Raw genomic sequence first — 20,071 nt, forward strand, 5'->3', positions numbered from 1 at the left:
ATGGATTTTTAAGTACCTCTTTGCCTTGCTTTCAAATTGACAATGTGGAATACTGTGGCATCATAAAATACTTTGTTTTGAGCTGTTTATAACAAATGGAAAATTTCTCCAGAATTGGTGGATGTTTGCAAGGAATCTACTGCTTCATTTTCAACCATTACAAAATGGTTGCTTGAATTCAAATGTGGCCATACATCTCATGAATATTATCCATATGAAGGAAGTTTTAAAACTGCAACAAAAGGTATAAATATCGAGAACGTTAACAAAGTGGTGCTGGATGATCAAGTGTTAAAGGTGTGTGGTGTAGCTGATGCCATAGGCAAATCAAAGGAAACAGTATTTGACAGGAATGAATTGGCTGTGGGAAAGCTTGGTACGAGATGGTGGACATTTTTTCTGTACTGACCAAACACAGATATGGAAAAAATTCTCTCAGTAATGTTTTGATGTATTTAGAAAGAATTAATTTAAATTTGAGCACACATTTGTTACTGTTGGTTAGAGATGAGTCTACCACTTCAATTAAGAAATGTTTTCAAGGTTGTGAATGGAAGCTGATGACCCTGCACAAAAGAAGGCTGAAATTGCTTTCTTATTGGATGCATTGTTAAGGATGAAAGGATAACTAGTGATTACTGTACAGGTCTTCTGGAGCAAGTGGCTGCTTGATAAAAAAAGGATAACAAAAGAGGTCATGATGTCAAATGAAAAAAAGAGCAAGAAAACATTTGCCATCAGAACAGGTCACCTGCTGACTGTGGTGTGAAGGCAGTGGGAAAACAAAAAGATTTGAATTCTAAATTCTTTGTATGCCCACACCGTTCATCAGATTTTACAGCCTGCATCTAAAGAAATAAGTGGCTGTGAAAATGTTTTGAACCCACAGCATTGCACTTTGCAGAAACAACCTTTGGAGACTGAATGTTGGACAATGTGTGTTTCCCTAAAAGGTGGCTATGCCAAAAAATTTGCACTTTTTACTTGTAGAACATAAGATTTGAGTCCTAGTCATTACCAGTTTACAGCCATTTACCTTTCCATTGCAGAGAGGTTTACTCTTTTCTACAATACTTTTTGCAGAATAAAAGGTTACTTTTAAATTCTCTTTTTGCTTAGCAGCACTTTAAGTAAAATACTAGCAGCATGTTCATAACATATTAATGAATGCAAACAATTTTCCAATGTTTTCAACACTTTCAATATTGCCTGTAGTTGTTTCTTATAAAATTTGAGTTTTGCCAATGGTCATTATGTTGAAAAATATGTAGCTTCCTGAAAAACCTGTGGAGGTTGGTTTTCATGTGAAACTTTTATTTTTCAGGGCATGTTTTAAGAAGCTGCCTCATATCTTGTGCTTCAATACTATGCGTTATACATTCAACATGTCAACAATGTTGAAAGAGAAAGTCAATACCCATTTTTCCTTTCCATTGCGACTGGATATGTCAGGCTATGTTGAGAAACATCTGATGCCTCAACATTATCAAGGTAATCCACACATAATGTATTATTATCATTTCATGATCATGTGCCTTGGATTTTTGTTATAAAAGTACTGGAATAATTAGTGTTCATCATTATTCATATTTTCTTCTGTGTGTCTTTTCCATAAAAATTGGTGTATTAAAGAACCGGGAAAGATCAGCGTGGAATAACAATAAGATTATGAAAAGAATAGGTTGCTGCTCACCATATAATGTGTGTAGTGAGTGGCAATTTTCCTTTACTTTATATTAGATTAGATACACAGTTTGTTCCATAGACACACAATAAGGAGATCCTCAAGGATATGAATTTTTGCTTATTTTCTGGTTTATGTCCTGTTTAGTCAAGATGGTAATGAACTGGATATAGTGAGGTTGCAGTACAGGTTATGAAAGAAACAGAAATATTTTTAAAAAAGTTGAATGAAATAATTGCTTGTAATAATTGCTTGTAATAAGCAGAATAACATAGCACCCTGCCACTTCCCCTAATAATCATTTCCACTTTCAGAAAGTTCATAAATATGATGGGACATTGAAAAAAGTGCCAAATGATGATTCATGTATTTACTGTATTCATTAATCTGTTTTGTTACAAATTTGACATGCTTAACTGAATTTCACATTATTTTATTTAAACTTCGCTGTAATAAAGATGAATTTGTCTGTGCTGCTATTATTAATGACTTTGTATAAAAAAGAACTTAATTTATCTACTAGACTAATCAAAAAAAGTTGGTGGACACCCCTTTTAACATTGCAGATATAACATTCTCATCAATCTCATAATGCTGTTACATCAGCAGCAGCCTGACCAGTCCCTTCTTGAACAATAGCATTCTTCATTATCCTCTGTCAAAGTATATTGTGCACACTTTTGTTACAACACCAAAAGTAGGTGAAAAATTGTGTCATTAAAGTGGCTGCCAGTTGGCTTTTGATGAGGAGTTCTTTTCGTTGCTACAGCTCTGATGCGTGGAGCTCATGCAGGCAAATGCAGTCCAGTTCAGGATCTCTTTCAACATGTGTAAAGTTCTCACAATATGGGACTGAGGAGCCTAGTTTCAAAGACCACAAAGTAAAGCATTTTATAAAACTGAACTTTAAAGTAATATGAGATCTCGTGTCAACAATAGATAACTTCACCTAAACATATATTATAAAACCACCTACAAACGACAGACAAATAGATCTAAAATCAGCAATTAATTTCATAAGATCCAAATATGGAGATTAGTGTCTTTGAAAACTAAGCTTATTTCATGTAAATAATTTAGGCGTGAAGAAGACCACTAGACAACTCTCTCTGTTCCTACTCTCTTCTACTCCTGAACTATTTTAATTCTGCCAGAACTTTCCATGCTGTACATATCTGTTTTATTTTTATTATATATTTAAAATAGATGTTTTCTTTAATTTCTACGTATGTAATAGTAGGATGGAAGTGTATAAACAGTTATTGAAAACAAATGGTCATGGGAAACATAGACTGTTTGTTGCAAGGCTATACTCACAACAAAGAGGAGGCATTGTGTTGCAGACAGGCACAATGAAAAGACTGGTAAACATTTAATCTTTTGGTCAAAAAGTACTTATTCCGAAATTGAACACACACACACACACACACACACACACACACACACACACACACAGCTATTGTCTCTGCCTGCTGGGGCCTGAGAATCACTCCTGCATCTGTCATGTGCAGTAATGTAGAACGTATGGTAGTAAGGAGGAAGCATGGGGTGGGAAGTATAATATGGTAGGGGTGGGGGAAAATGTGTGCTGTTTTTGGTAATGTGTAGGGATATTGTGGGGATAGGATCGGCTGCTAAGTACTGAGTCCAGAAGCTGTGATCAGGGTTTCGGAGAGGGGGGGAGGGGGGGACGTATAGATGAGAGAAGATTGTAAGACTGTAGGTGTGTTAGGGAAAAGGAGGCATGTGTAGTGCTGGAGTAGAAGCACGGTAGGGGATTGGTGGTGGGGGGTTACAGGAATTGTAGGATATGTTGGATGGAGAGTTCCCAGCAGGATAGCTTAGACAAACACATGTTGGTAGGGGGTATCCAGATGACACAGACTTTGAAGCTGTCATTGAAGTGGTGCACATTATGTTGGATTGAATGTTGAACAACTGGGTGGTGTGGTCCAGCTGTCTCTCGGCTACAATTTGTCAGTGGCCATTCATTTAAACAGACAGCTTGTTAATTCTGATGTCCACATAGTAAGCAGCACAGTGGTTGCAGTTTAGTTTGTAGATCACATGACTGTTTTTACAGGCAGCACTGCCTGTGGCTAGATGGAAGATGCCTGTGACAGGTCTGGACTAGATGGTAGTGGGAAGATGTGTGAGACAGCTTTTGTATCTAGGTCTGTTGTGGGGATATGAGCCAGAAGGCAACGGGTTGGAGGAGGGATGGAGGAAGGGTGCACAAGGACATTGTGTGAGTTTATTGGGTGGTGGAATACCACTGTGGGAGAGGTGGGGAGGATAGTGGGTAGTATATACCTCGTTTCAGGGCATGATGAAAATTGAAATCCTGGTGAAGAAAGTGATTCAGTTGCTCCAATCCTGGGTGTTACTAAGTCACCAGAGGAATGATTGATTGTGGCTGGACAATGGGTAGATGGGAGGTGGTAGATGACTGGAGGGAGAAGGCACAGGAGATCTATTCCTGGACAGGATTGAGGAGGAGAGGGGGTTAATTTCTGTCTCTGAAGGCCTCAGTGAGATCCTTGGCATACTTTCAGATGGGCTACTTGTCACTATGAATACGAAGCCCATGAGTGGCTTGGCTGTATGGAAGGGACTTCCTCCTATGGAGTCAGTGGCAGCTGTCAAAGTAAAGGTATTTCTGATGGTCAGTAAGTGTGATGTGGATGGAGGTATTGATGTAGCAATCCTTGTGGTGGTCAGCATCAAGGAAGATCCCACTAAAGAGTTCATCACTCTTTGGTGATTTCGTGACTAGCTACCATGGGGCTCCAGCTTTGCAGTACCTCTCCCTTTCCATCCTGCATGTCTGTCCTGCTGTTCTTTTTTCCCTCCCATGGGGAACATGTCTTGGGTATTTTGGGGCATATATTCTACGTTTTAATAGTCTGACATCAGAAAAGCCCCTCATCTGCTTTTCTGTGTTCTCCATCTCATATCCTTCCTCTGCTTCGCCGTTTGAGATTCCTCTATGTTTCCTCTTCCTTCCTGTGGGCTCCTGGAGGCTGGCCCACTTGTTTTATGCATAACAGGTGACTGGGTAATGTGTGATTGTGAGCCTCGGGTCGACAGGTTGGGTTCGCACGTACCCACTGATACAGGCCAGGCCCAGGGAGGGATGATTGTCTGAGCTGTGACTCTCCCAAATTGCCAATTGGTCCCTCTATCAGAAATTCGGGAGGTGTGACCTGAGGTGTGAACCATCACCTAAGACGGGAGAGAGCCCCACCGAGGCAGCCCCCAGTTGGAAGGAGCGTACCATTGGATACGCTGACAATCATACGGGATTTTTTCGCACTGAGCCACTCATCTTCACCTCTGTCTGTGTCTACTGAATATAAATGGAATGAGGCTAAAGATTCAAAGACTTTTCCAGCCGCACCTTGGGTCCTTATGGTATCATGCACTGAAGGATGTCAGTCCTTTGCTATGATTAATTCATTTATTATACAGAAAGGCATTGATGCAGTTGCTGGCCCTGCAAAATCTTGCTCTTGTTTATGTAACAGGACCTTGCTTTTGGAGACCAATAGTGATTTTCAAGCCCAACAAATGCTTACAGCTTCTCTCCTCCATGGCTATTCTGTTGTGTCAAGGCCCATTGAATGCTGAAGTCTTCATGTGGTGTTATTTACACTAGGCCACTTGATTGCCTGACCGAGGGAGAAATCCAAACTTACCTCTGATAAGGGCATCACTGCAGTTCATCAGGTAATGAAAATGGTTGATGCCACCTTAATTCCTACATGCCCTCTTTTTCTCACTTTTGATCAAGTAGTGCTTCCTTCGAAGACCAAAGCAGATGATGAAGTCATCACCGTCGAACTGTACATTCCAAACCCGATGTGTTGCTGCTAGGGTCAGTGTTAAAACCACACTTGAATGTCATGTAAAAACACTGCCAAATGTGTTACTTATAGTAGGGACCCCTCACAAGTGTGATTGCCTGCCACCTCCCCGCTATAAAAATTGTAATGTAGACCGTACTGCCTCATCCCATGAGTGCCCCATGTATCTCAATGAGTGGGATATCCAGGATATCTGGGTGAAGGGAAAAAGTACCTTTCCCTGTTGCTCACAAGTCGTTGGCTAATTGAAAGCCCTGCGTTTTACCATCTGGCACTTAACAGTACCGTTCTAGCTACCCCTTGCTCCACAAAGGACATAGCCACACAGACGTGCAACCTCAAATTCAGCACTACAGCTATAAAATTGCCCTATCACAATAGCATCCCCGTCTGATTTTCCAGCTCCGCAAGAAGCCACCAAATATTCACCCCTGGTGGTGAAATCCCATGCTTCACAACTGGCAGGCCAGAAGGACAAAAAGAAATTAGAAATTTCAGGGAAAATCTTCAGCAGTTAGACTGGGATGAGGTGTACAAGGAACCTGATGCTAATTTAAAATGTAACTTATTTCATGATACACTTGTAAGAGAATTTGAAAACTAATTCCCCAAGAAAGTAGTTAAATCTAATTATAAGAAACCATGCAGAAAACCTTGGCTTACTAAAGGAATAAAAATATCTTGTAACCGCAAAAGGGAACTCTATCTAACAACAAGAAAGAGTAATGACCCAGAAACAGCCAAATATTATAAAAACTAATGTGATACATTAAGAAAGGTTATTAAAAAGTCCAGAAGCATGTGCATCATGTCTGAGATTAATACCTCTGATAACAAAATCAAAACAATTTGGAATATTACTACAAGGGAGACAGGGCAACCAAGAGTACAGAATGATGGCATTACCATCAAAACGAATGGAAACTTGACAAACAACAAGCCGGAAGCCAAAAACATTTTGAATAATCATTTTTTAAATGTTGTAGTGAAAATAGGATCTAAATGTTCTTTAGAAGAAGCAAGGCAGTTAATGGAAGAGGCCTTACCCACACAATTTGATACAGTTGAAATTCCACCCAACTCTCCTTCTGAAAGTAGGATGATGATAAACTCTCTCAAGAATAAAAGCTCACATGGAATTGATGGCATTTCCAGCAGGATAATAGATTCCTAGCCATCTATGTAATAGCTCTCTGAAGCAGGGTATGTTCCCAGATAGACTGAAGTATGCCATTGTTAAACCACTGCGTAAAAAAGGGGATATGTCTGACGTCAACAACTATCGTCCAATCTCTCTTCTGACTGCCTTATCCAAAATTCTTGAAAAAGTAATGTATTGTACAGTAGCTTCACACATTTGTAAAAATAGTTTTAACAAAATGTCAGTTTAGTTTCAAAAGGTTTTTCAACAGAAAATGCTATATATACTTTCACTAATGAAATATTAAATGCTCTGAGTAACCAGAAGTCATCTGTTAGGATTTTTTGTGATCTGTCACAGGCTTTTGATTGTGTAAACCATGGAATACTTCTGGATAAGCTCAAGTACTGTGGTATGAATGGGACAGCACTCAAATGGTTTAAATCTTACCTAACTGGAAGAGTGCAGAAAACTGAAATAAGCATTTCACATAATATGCAAAAAACTGGTGATTTCTCAAACTGGGGAACAATCAAGAATGGGGTGCCGCAAGGTTCGGTCTTGGGTCCTCTGCTGCTCTTAATATATATTAATGACTTGCCATTCTATATTCACGAAGATGCAAAGCTGGTACTTTTTGCCTATGATACAAGTATAGCTATCACAGCCAGCAGACAAGAATTAACTGATGAAATTGTAAACGATGTTTTTCAGAAAATCATTTAGTGGTTCTCTGCAAATGGGCTCTCATTAAACTTTGACAAAACACAGTATATACAGTTCCACACAGTAAACAGAATGACACCATTAGTAAATATAGACTGCGATCAGAAATAGGTAGCTAAGGTAGAATATTCAAAATTTCTAGGTGTATGTATTGATGAGCTGAAAAAAACTGGAAAAAACACACTGAACATCTGCTGAAATGTTTGAGTTCAGCTACTTTGCTATTAGGGTCATTGCAAATTTTGGCGATATACATCTCAATAAATTAGCTTACCACGCCTGTTTTCATTCTCTCCTTTTGTATGGCATCATATTCTGGGGTAAGTCATCATTGAGTAAAAGGGTGTTCATTGTACAATACGAGGAGAAAGGATTATCTTCACTACTCAAGGTTAAATCTAACTTTGGCTCAGAAAGGGGTAAATTATGCTGCCACAAAAGTCATTGGTCACTTACCCAATAGTGTCAAACGTCTGACAGATAGCCATATAGCATTTAAAAGGAAATTAAAAGAATTTATTAATTGCAACTCCTTGTACACATTAGATTAAATTTTGGATATAGTAAGTGGGTAATTTCCCCACTCCCCACAAAAAAAATTAAGTGTCTTGTAATATTTTGTGTAGTGTAATATCTTGTATAGACACCTTTTATTAACCTGACACATTCCACATCATTACGAAGTGCCGTATTCATGATCTATGGAACAAGTACTAATCTAATCTAGTCTAATCTGTACTCCTGCGAAGTCTTGCAACATCCCTCCAGCCAACAAACATCAGAGTCTTCATCTATCAGTTGTAAAGGCTCTAGAAAATCAAAGAAAGACAAATGGTCTCCTCCTTCACCGACACTGCGATCCTTTCCAACAGTGTTGCCATGCGATATCCTCACCCGACCAACCTTCATTTCGCTGGTGTGCACTACTGACAATTTTTCTGCACTGGAATCTGAGGGCAGACCCAGAACGAATACTGACACCTCTGTAGATCTCAAGGAACAGGATTCTCCAGCCTCTGCATCCTGTAGCAGTGAGTCTTTGGAGACCGGCACTCGGCAGCCACTGATGTGACAACCCTTCATTTTTTCCCACCTCCCCTTTCTCCTTCATGACTGTCCTCCAGTGGAACATTCGTCGTATTAGACCCAACAAGGAGGAATTATGACTTCTCTTAGAATCATAGCATCCACTTGTTTTCTGCCTCCAGGAAACAAAATAGGTTCCTAGCAATCTGGTCTGCTTTGACCTTACCCCCGAGGACAGCATTCCCCCTCATGAGGGGAGTCATGCTGCTCATCCAGGATGGCGTTCATAATCCAACCATGTAATTGAACACACGGCTGCAAGCTGTTGCCCATTCACATTTTCCTTTCTCACTTCACCTTTTCTCTTTGTAACATCTACATCCCTCCATCATTCGGTATCACCAGTGCGGACTTCCTCCAGTTGAGTGGTCATCTCCGTCACCCCTTTTTACTGCTTGGTGACTTTAATGCACACCATCCTCTTTGGAGTTCTTCCTGTCAGTCAACTCAACTTCATCTGCCTTAACACTAGAGCACCCACGTTCCTTTCAGACTCGATGCACACCTAGTCCCATGTGGACCTCTTGTTCTGCACTGCCCAGCATGCCCGTCATCTTGAGTGGTCCATTCTCTGTACTACATTTTCCCAGTCTGATGTTCATGTAGAATATCTTACAAACATTATCCTTCCTGCCCCAGATTGTTCCATTCCTTGCACTTCATCTTTACCGCATTGTGTCCCAGACCCTGAGGCTTGCCATGGCACAATTTGCGCACAGAAACATGCTCTCCACATTTTTAACTGTCATCCTACGATGGTGAAATGTATTCGTTATACACAGTTGCATGCACAGTGTTGTCACATTCTCCAGGATAGCAAAAAAGCTAGCTGGGTTTCATTTACTTGTTTTTTTAACAGTTCACTCCCTCTTCCGTCATGTGGGCCAAACTGTGATGACTTTCTGGGACCGAGGTCCATTATCAATTTCTGGCAGGTCCATTGCAGATGATGTCATTGTGGACTCCTTTGCTATCTCCAACACCTTAGGCCGCTATTTTGTGGAGATTTCAAGCTCCACCCACTATCACCCTGCCTTCCTCCATTAGAAAAGAGTTGAGGAGACTTGGGATATACCCTTCTCCTTAAAGAATCGTGAATGCTTCCATACCGACTTTACTGTGAGGGAGCTAGAACACTCTCTTACTTCATCATGATCTGTTCACATTCAGATGTCGCAGCACCTTTCTCTTGTGGGGGAGTAGTTTCTACTTCATACGTACAATTGTATCTAGGCATATGGCACATTTCCATGTCACTCACTTGAAGCCACTGTCATCCCGATAACTAAGCCCAATAAGAACAAACACCTTCCTTCTCGCTACTGCCCCACTTCTCTCACCAGGTATGTTTGCAAGGTAATGGATCATATGACTCATGTGCAGCTGGTGTGGTGGATCGAGTCTTGCAATTTTCTATCCTGTGCACGATGTGGATTTTGAGCATGCCATTCTGCAGTTGACCATCTTGTCACTTTGTCAACCCATGTCATGAACAGTTTTCTGTAGAAGTGCCAGAATGCGGCCTTGTCGGACACCTTTATCCAGGAAAACTCGGTGCCTCAAGCCTCTGTCCTGAGGTTTGTCCTCTTTGCTGTAGCTATTAACACTATAACAGCCTGTATCCCGCAGCCATCTCTGGCTCCCTTTTTGTCAAAGATTTTGCAAGCTGTTGCAGTTCTCCATGGGCTTGTCTCGTTGATCGACATCTTCTGTGATGCCTTCTTCATCTTTACTTGTAGAGCATCAACAGTGGCTTTCACTTTTCCAGTGACAAAACTTTTTGTATGAGAATCTGGTGGCGCAAGGGGTTTCTTCCACTGTCTTTACATTTTGGACGTGTTGCTTTTCCATTTGCTGAAACGCCAAAATTTCTGCAACTCGTGCGTGATAGGAAACTTTCTTGGTCCTCCCACGTGTCTTACCTGGCCGCCCACTGTACCTGGCCCCTCAGTATCCTGTGTGTCCTCAGCAGTACCTCCTGTGGAGTGGTTTGGACCACCCTCCTCTGATTGTACATTTGTACTGATCCTTTGTCCATTTGAAAGTAGACTATGGATGTTTTGTTTATGCAGCTGCACATCCATCGATCTTACACCTTATAAATACAATCCAGTAATGGAATCCGTTTGGCCACTGTCACCTTTTACACTAGTCTGGTTGAGAGTCTCTGTGCAGAAGCTGCCGAACTACCCCTCTCATATCAGCATGATGTTCTCCTCAGCGGATACACAACATGCTGATTGTCTGCCATGCCTGGACACCCATCCTGTGCCTCCTCCTTTAATGACTCCTTTGACTGCCAGTGTCAGGTGCATCCTTCTTCCCTGCTACCTCCTGGAGTTGGCTTTTGTCTGCTGCTCCTGCAGCTTAATTTCATGCTATCTGCCACTCTTGTGATGGCTGTGAACCCTTCACAATCTTGACATGTGCACCAGCCCGTGTTCACCTTCGATTTCATTTGCTTCCTAAGGAAATTGCTCCAGATTCAATCTATCACTATAAGTTTCTTGACTTTCACACAGAATGTAGTAATACTACCTTTGTGTTCACTGACGACTCTTGGACCGCCCATGGTGTCATGTGTGCCGTCATCATTGTTACCAATTTAAAAAAAAAAAAAAAAAAAAAAAAAAAAAAAAAAAAAAAAAAATGAAATGAAATGAACATGTGGCATTGTTGGCCAGGAGGCGTCATCTGGGGAAGTCTTATTTCAGTTGACACTGCATTGGGCAACTTGTGTGCTGGTGATGAGCATGAAATGATGATGAGGACAAAACGCAACACCCAGTCCACGAGTGGAGAAAATCTCCAACCCGTCCGAGAATCGAACCCAAGCCTGCTGCATGGGAGGCAAGCACATTACCACTCAGCTAAGCAGCGGACATTGGCACTAATGATTTTCATTATCAGCTTCAAGAACACTGCTCATTATTTACAGCAGAGCTCTTTTCCTCATATCAGGCCATGAAGTACATCTGGTGACACAGGCTTTTCAATTGTGTTATCTGCTCCGATTCTCTAAGTGCCCTTCAGAGACTCTGTGTACTGTACACAGGCCATCCTTAGTGCAATAGGTCCAAGGAAGCTTCCACTAGCTCACTTTTCAGGCAGCCACTGTTATAGTTATGTAGGTTGCTGATCACATTGATCTGACTGAAAACGAGGCTGCTGACGCTGCTGCCAAGGCTGCAGTCCCCCTACCTCGGCCCACTAGTTTTTCCACTCCTTCCAGTGATTCCTGTGCTGCCATCTGCTAGCAGATGGTGACACTTTGGCGCCACCACTGGTCTTCTCTTCATGGGAACAAGCTCCAGGGAATTAAACCTCTCCCTGCAGCTTGGCAGACCACCTCTCCCCTTTCACAGCAACAGATCATTTTAGGTAAGCTGTATATTGGGCACTGTTGTTTTATCCATCACCATTTGTTAAGTGGTGATCTCTCACATTGTCATCAACTTTTGACTGTTTGCCGTTTCCTGACCTAATGCTCTTTTTTTTTTGCCCACTGACATTGTAATGATGTTTGCCACCTAATGTTATCGGATGTTTTAGCGAACAATGTGTGGGCTCTAAACCACGTTTTATTTTTTATATGTCGTAGCAGAAAAATAGAGAAAAAAAGGTGAGGAAGGTGGTTGGCTTGGTACAGGAGGACAAGGTGAACCAAATGGGGAGATGATGTTGAGGTTCTGGAGGAATGTGGATACGGTGTCCTCACTCTCAGTCCAGAAAATGTCATCAGTGAATATGAAGGATTCCTGTAGATGACTCATGAATTGATTGGCATGGGACCGTGCACTGAAGATTCCCGTTGTTGTACCAGATATTTATTTGTAGATGCCTTCAAAGGAGAGATAATAGTGGATGAGGATATCGTTGGTCATGGTGACCAGGAAGGAGGTTGTAGGCTTATAGTCATTTGGGAATTTGGAAAGTTAGTGTTCATTAGTGACAAGGCAACGGCACTGGGGATGTTATTTTAGGAGGATGTGGCATCAGCAGTGATGACCAGGTCTCCGGGTGGTAAAATAAGAGGAAATCTCAGGAGTCTTTTACACACACCAAGAAAAGTTTTGCATCACCCCAGTTCCCAGAACTCTTGAAGATAGATGTTGACTGTGGATAATGTATCACAGAGACATTCCCTATGACTGTTCAGAGATGTCACTAAACCCGCCCAAAGATGTAAACAACCATGCATGAGCAGTGCCTCTTAGACAGAGGGGACCAACAACCGACCAGTTCCAGTCATTCCATCAGGGAGGAAGTACACGGCTCATGTTGTCTGTTGTTCAACCATGCCCAGAAGCTCAATAATGCAGTTCGATTGTGTCTGATCTCAACAAGGGAAGTGTCCAGGTGTCTCACAGTGAACCAAAGCAATGTTGTTCGGACATGGAGGAGATACAGAGCGACAGAAACTGTCGATGACACGACTCACTCAGGTCACCCAAGGGCTACTACTGCAGTGGATGACCGCTACCTACAGATGATGGCTCGGAGGAACCCTGACAGCAATGCCATCATGTTGAATAACGCTATTCATACAGCCACAGGAAGTCATCTTACAACTCAAACTGTGCGCAATAGACTGCATGATGCGCAACTTCACTCCCGACATCCATGGTGAGGCCAATCTTTGCAACCACGACACTTTGCAGCGTGGTACAGATGGGCCCAGCAACACACCAAATGGACTGCTCAGGATTGGCATCATGTTTTCTTCACTGATTAGTGTCACATATGCCTTCAACCAGACAATCGCCAGATACGTGTATGGAGGCAATGCGGTCAGGCTGAAGGCCTTAGACACACTGTCCAGTGAGTGCAGTAAGGTGGAGGTTCCCTGCTGTTTTGGGGTGGCATTACGTGGAACCGACATATGCCACTGGTGTTCAGCCATCCTCCTACCAATAGTGCAACCATATCGGCAGAATATTGGCGAGGCTTTCATCTTCATGGATGGCAATTCACACCCCCATTGTGCACATCTTGTGAATGACTTCCTTCAGAACAACAACATCGATCGACTAGAGTGGTCAGCATGTTCTCCAGATATGAACCCATTCGAACATGCCTGGATTATAGTGAAATGCGCTGTTTATGGACTATGTGATCCGCCAACCACTCTGAGGGATCTATGCCGAATCACCGTTGAGGAGTGGGACAATCTGAACCAACAGTGCCTTGAGGAACTTGTGGATAGTATGCCACAATGAATACAGGCATGCATCAATGCAAGAGGACGTGCTACTGGGTATTAGAGGTACTGGTGTGTACAGCAATCTGGACCACCACCTATGAAGGTCTCGCTGTATGGTGGTACATCGTGCAATGTGTGGTTTTCATGAGCAATAAAAAGGGCAGAAATGGTGTTTATATTGATCCCTATTCTAATTTTCTGTGCAGGTTCCTGAAGTCTGGGAACCAAGGTGATGCAAAACTGTTTTTGATGTGTGTATGTAGGAGGGTAAATTACGTGTAATAGGTTGAAGGTGTTGGTCCAAAAGAGCAGAGACACTCTCAGTGGAGTACATTAACCAGTGAGATTTGTGGACTCTAGGAAGTATGAAGAAGGTGGGAATGCAGGGGTTTGTGAGGGTTAAGGGGGGAGAGAAAGTCAGGGTTGAGATTCTGGGATGGACCAGAGGATTTGAGGAGTTAGCGAAGATTCTGAGGAAGGTGGTTAGCTTGGTTGAGGAGGACAAGGTGAACCAAATGGGGAGATGATGATGAGGGTCTGGAGGAATGTGGATACGGTGTCGTCACTCTCAGTCCGGATCTTGAAAATGTCATAAGTGAATCTGAAGGAGTCCTGTAGATGACTCATGAATTGGTCAGCATGGTATGGTGCACTGAAGATGCCCGTTGTTGTACCACATATTTATTTGTGGGTGTTGCCTTCAAAGGAGAGGTAATAGTGGATGAGGATATTGTTGGTCATGGTGACCAGTAAGGAGGTTGTAGGCTTGGAGTCATTTGGGCATTGGGAAAGCTAGTGTTCATGAGTGACAAGGCCACGGCACTGGGAATGTTATTTTAGAAGGATATGGCATTAGCAGTGATAACCAGGTCTTCGGGTGGTAAAAGATGAGCAAATCTCAGGAGTCTTTTATATAAGATGGTAAGTTCCGTGCAATAGGTTGAAGGTGTTGGTCCAAAAGAGCAGTGACTCTCTCAGTGGGGTATAGTAACCAGTGGTTAGGTGTATGGACTGTGGCCGCAAACCAGGAGTATTAGGAATTATCAGGGAATTTCATGCAGCTGGGATATATCAAGGAATTTCATAAAGTATCAGAGAATTTTTTTGTGACTAACCCCCCCTTTTATATATGTTCAAAATGTGTCATGCCATCTATGGACTGCAGCTGGAAGATTACTGCACATTATTGTTTGGGATAATATTGTAATTGCGGAGACCTGTATCCGTGCTTGTTGTTCTGTGGTATAAACTGTGGAAACATTGAGTCATGGAACATACTTTGTATATATAGCAGTGTTCTCCAACTAATATATTTACTATATTTTATTTTTAATGTACAACATGTTGGTTCAGCACTAAAAATTGCTCCTTATTATATAGATAGATTGAGGGAATCTAGCACTTCTTGTAATCATTTTTATAGGATTTCATGAGTCACTCAATAAAGTTTGTCAAGAAACTCAAACGGATATAAATATCAGATTTTAGAGGAATGAATAAGAATGAAGTTTGTACATGATACTCAACATCAAATTTTCTTCATCATGCAAGAGCTTCTGATTTTCTTCCGTCATTAAAGGAAATGCTTCTACCTCTTACACGCCATATTAGAATCTTACAAATCTCAATGAATGGATCAAATGTTAATGATGAATTTTTCACAGAAAATCTGAGCTGCTGTCTACTAGCGCTCAGGGGCTCGGCATTGATTTGCTGGGTAAGGGCTTGGCAACCCCTGGGTTCCTGAGCTGGGGACTGGTAAGTGCCACCAATCTGCCGTCACTGTAAACTCTGGGCGTGCCTCAGCGACCATTCCATGGTACGGCGGATCTTGGCTTCACAACCATGACCGCGAGGACGGGATAAACCTCTATAAAAATAAACCCTCAATCTCAAGGGTTCTTTGCACTGCTGGGATGCGTGGCTGTTGAGGTGGAACAGTCGTTAGCGGGAAACCTCTGGGGAACCTGCTGCACATCACTTGTGTAAGGCTTGCTGAGGCACGCAGTGCTGTGTCTGAGTGGACCCTTATTTCCCTACCCGCTCATGGAACCAAGATGGAACCATCAAAATCATCATCTTCTCCTCCCGGCAGGAAGGGTGTACTGTGTGGGAGTATTCACACCCATTCATCCAAAAGAAAGAGAGAGGCTAGTCCTCCTGATAATAAGAATACTTCGGACTGCAGTAACAGGGCTCATGGAGTCATGAATAACAATGTGTTTCTGATGATACAGAGGAAGGAGGAACATTTGAAAAAGTGTCCCCCTTTTCTATCCATAAGGGTTTGGAAGGCCTTGCTGGAACATTAAAATGTATAAAACGATTGCATAATGGCTCATTGTTGGTTGAAACTAACAGGTCAAAGCAGCTAGACCTTCTTAAGAAATCACAGAAACTGAGTGACTATGATATCATTGTTGAGACACACACTTCTGTCAACACCAGTAAAGGTGTTGTCACATGCCATGATATCATGGACATGGACATAGCATAATTGAAGCAAGAATGGGGATCCCAGGGAATAGTCGATGTGGAGCAGGAACGTGCAGGAATGATGGAGCAACTGAAAATATTGCCACTTTCATTGTCACATTCAATTCTCCGACACTGCCTGAACATCTTATGGTGGGGTTCCTTCGACTTAACGTTCGGCCTTACATTCCAAATCCTATGTGTTGCTATAAATTCCAGCATTTTTGCCATACAACCATGAGTTGTGGAGGTGAAGCGATCTGCGGGAACTGCAGAAAAGCCATTCATGACACTGGGACTGACTGCCCGTCTTCAGTGATGTGCATCAATTGCTCTAGGAACCACCCAGTCCAGAGCCGAGACTGCCCTGTTTTTGCTCAAGAGTGCAAAATACAAGAGATAAAAGTGACCATGCCAATCCCCTATGCCGAAGCCAAAAAAGAATATCAGTTGTCGAAACCCCCTGTCTTTGCCGCCTCATATTCTTCCATGGTGCAGAAACCTATTACCAAGGTGGACGCTTCGACACAGATGACGCCTAGTGTGCCTGTACTTGCACGTGTACATGTCAAGGGAAAAAGTGTAAGGACAAAGCAATCCAGTCAGCTCTACCAGGAAAGATCAACAACAGTTCTGCAATGAGCATCCAGAAGGTACAAGAAAAACAGAGTCTCTCAATGCCCCCTTTCCCCCTCATCCTCAAAGGGACAGGGTGCAGGGAAAGGCTCACGACGTTCGGGTCAAAAGCTGTCCTGAGTGCCATCAGACGTCATTCTTTCCCATCTGACTGATGAGGAGGATGTAATGGAGTTAGATGCTTTGGATCCAGGCAGCCCCTCCACTCCCCCTCGCTCTTAAAGTGCTTCACCTCCCCAGTGCAAAGAAAGGGGTAAATTAAATTCCCACCAATGACATGGCTTCCAGACTACAATAGAACACAAATGTGTTCAGAACTCATGTGGAGGAACTGAAACTCCTAGCACAGACATGTCCCTTGTGCTTTTGTTTACAAGAAATACATTTTAAAGATACAGATGTCCCTGTGCTACAGGGATATACACTATAACCTAAGGATAACCTGTCGGGGGAAAAGGGCCAAGGGAGGTGTCTAAAATGAACAGCTACATTGTCAGAAAATTAGCTAACTAGCTTGTTTGACCTTTTACTTTGGCACAAGTAAAACAAGTACTGCATTTAACCACTCTCTTGATTTTTTGCCTAGATGCATGCATTTTAAAGTTTCTTACCTGTCTAATACAAAAATCTGTGAAAAAAATTGACTATAGATGATTATGTTTTCTTCGTGGCTGCTGTAAGGAGAGAACGGGTTAGGTACAGGACGAGTTGGCGGTCGGAGGTTTCTGTTTCTCCGGTTGTTAGAGAACGCCAGGCAAAGTTGGAGAAAACAGCTACAACCCACGACGGAGACTCAGTCTCTCGCGGTAGCTAAAATACTCACAGTCGCCATAAGATTTTCTGGAAAACACTTTCAGAATGAGGAGGTTGAACAACAGTGGCCTTATGATATCTTATGACTAATAAACTGATCACTTAGGGAATGTCTTGAACACACAAGCTGACGGCGAAATATTGCGCATCGCTTGGAGCGTGATATTAGCAGATTTGCCCAGTATTGGTAATTCGCAAAGAAATCACTATGCACTGTATTGCTTAACACACTAATAGTTTTCATGAAGGTCTGGGGATCCAACATCGAATAAAAGTTTGTAGACGATATTTACCTTTTTTTTCACCAATTCAATTTTTTATTCTTGATTATTGTGATTACAAGTTGACCTCTGCACTTCAAATTATTTCTATATGCAGATTTATCTGACCTCCAGTAAAGCACGATATCCATTCGGCATTCCTTAACTCCAACAGTTACAAAAAAGTTAATGCTTCTTTTTTCACAGCAAAGAGCATTGTCATCACGGCAAAGAGCATTGTCATCTCAATTACGGTAGCGCATCATCGCTGGTACTCGCAGCATATTTCAATAATATTACATTACACAGGGAAATTACATGTCGCAGTGTTTGTCACCAATGTGCACCACTCCTCTGCTCTTCCCTTGGCTATTAACCTGCAAGCAGTTGCAGTTCAATTCATGTGTGTCAGAGGTTCTCTGTTTGCCCACTGTATTTACCTCTGCAAGATGCACTAGTTTCTGAGGCTGTCATGGATCTTATTGCACAACTCCCGCGACCATTTCTCCTCATGGGAGACTTCAATGCCCATCGTGTCCTGTGGGGCTCGACCAATATTTGCCCTCAGGGTCGGGTTTTAGAGGGCCTCATGACATCTCACTAGCTGAGCATCCTCAACACGGGTACTCACACACATTTCTCTACTGCTACTGGGTCATTCTCAGCCATTAACCTCTCTTTCTGTTCTCCTGTCCTTACTGACTCTGTTAAGTGGGAGGTCACTGATAACCTTCAGTCCAGCGACCACTTCCCAATCTGCCTTCATCTACCAAATGGCTCACCACCTGAAGTTAAGCCCCAAAAATGGATGGTCATCAGGGCTAACTGGACACATTTCAGCCAGCTGGCTGTGTTTGAACACTGCGACAGCGTCCAAGGATGGGTGGACCACATCACACGAGTGATCCATCGTGCCGCTGACCTGTCTTGGTGGACAGATGAGTGCCATTCCGTGATCCGGGAAAGGCGCGTGGCTTTTCAACATTTTAAATGCCGACCAACAGCAAACAACCTTAGGGCATTTCAAGTTGCATTGGCCAAGGTCAAGTTGCATTGGCCAAGGCTCAACACGTCATTAGAGAGAGTAAGAAAAGGTCATGGCAAGTGTTCTTGGACTCCATCAAGCATTCCACTTCTTCTATAAAAGTATGGGAAGCCATCCAGAGGATTTCTGGTAAATGCAGCCGTTTACCGATAGCAGCAGTGCTGAAATAGGGGTGCCTCCAAACATCACCCGGAGACATTGCTTGGGCACTGGCCAAACGTTTTGCACAAACTACTGCCAATGCAAGCCAAGATCTGGCGTTTCGTTGCTGTCATGCGACTGTAGAGAGGGAAAAGTTGGACTTCAGGTGCAACAGCTCTGAGTCCTACAACTGCCCTTCCTCCGTATAGGAGTCGAATTGGCACTGACTGAGATCCGTGACACTGCATCCAGTCACGACCAAATCTGGTACTGCATGCTTCAACATTTGCCAGTGGCATCAAAGGAAATCCTCCTCGAATGTTTTAATCTAATATGGCAGACAGGCAACTTCCCCAACTCGTGGAGGGAAGCAATTCTGATCTCTCTCCTCAAACCATGAAAGGACTTCACATGTACCAATAGTTATCGGAGTTTCGCCTTAATGAGATGTGTAGGAAAGACCCTCAAGCGAATGGTTAACCATCGTCTGGTCTGGTTATTAAGAGACCAGGCAACTCCTTAACCTCTGTCGATGTGGATTCCGAAGATTTTGGTGGACAATTTGACCCTTCTAGAGTCAGCTATTCAGCAGGCTTTCATCCGTAAGCATCATTGTATTGGCATATTGTTCAATATAAGTGAGGCATATAATACGACTTGCACAACTGCATCAGTGCAGCTTTTGTGGCCACCTACCCATCTTCATGTAGTCTTTCCTGTCTCAGTGGTTTTTTACGACCCAAGTTGGTGACACGCTGTCTGATCGATTTGAGCAGAAGAATGGTGTTCCTCAGGGCAGTGTTTTAAGTGTTACCCTCTTTGCCACAGCCATTAACAGCATCACATCTATGGTAAGGAGTCTTGTACAGTGCTCCTTATTTGTAGACAATTTTGCTGTTTTCTGTTCCTCCTCCAGTGTTGCAACAGCGAGCCGTCGGTTGCAACTTACAGTGCGGAGGTTAGAGGAGTGGGCTGCAAGGATGGGTTTCCAGTTT

General features: G+C 42.6%; 1 protein-coding gene across 1 annotated transcript in view; it reads left to right on the top strand.

The window, feature by feature from the left end:
* The window catches only part of LOC124788817 (ubiquitin carboxyl-terminal hydrolase 34), a 518,595-nt gene that overhangs the window by 316,192 nt on the left and 182,332 nt on the right, over positions 1–20,071 (top strand). Inside the window, exon 32 of the mRNA XM_047256101.1 lies at positions 1,325–1,491. Coding sequence (XP_047112057.1) covers positions 1,325–1,491 — 167 coding nt within the window. The remainder of the gene's footprint in view (positions 1–1,324; positions 1,492–20,071) is intronic.

This window comes from Schistocerca piceifrons, chromosome 1 (assembly GCF_021461385.2).
Source record: "Schistocerca piceifrons isolate TAMUIC-IGC-003096 chromosome 1, iqSchPice1.1, whole genome shotgun sequence".
NCBI classification, from domain to species: domain Eukaryota; kingdom Metazoa; phylum Arthropoda; class Insecta; order Orthoptera; family Acrididae; genus Schistocerca; species Schistocerca piceifrons.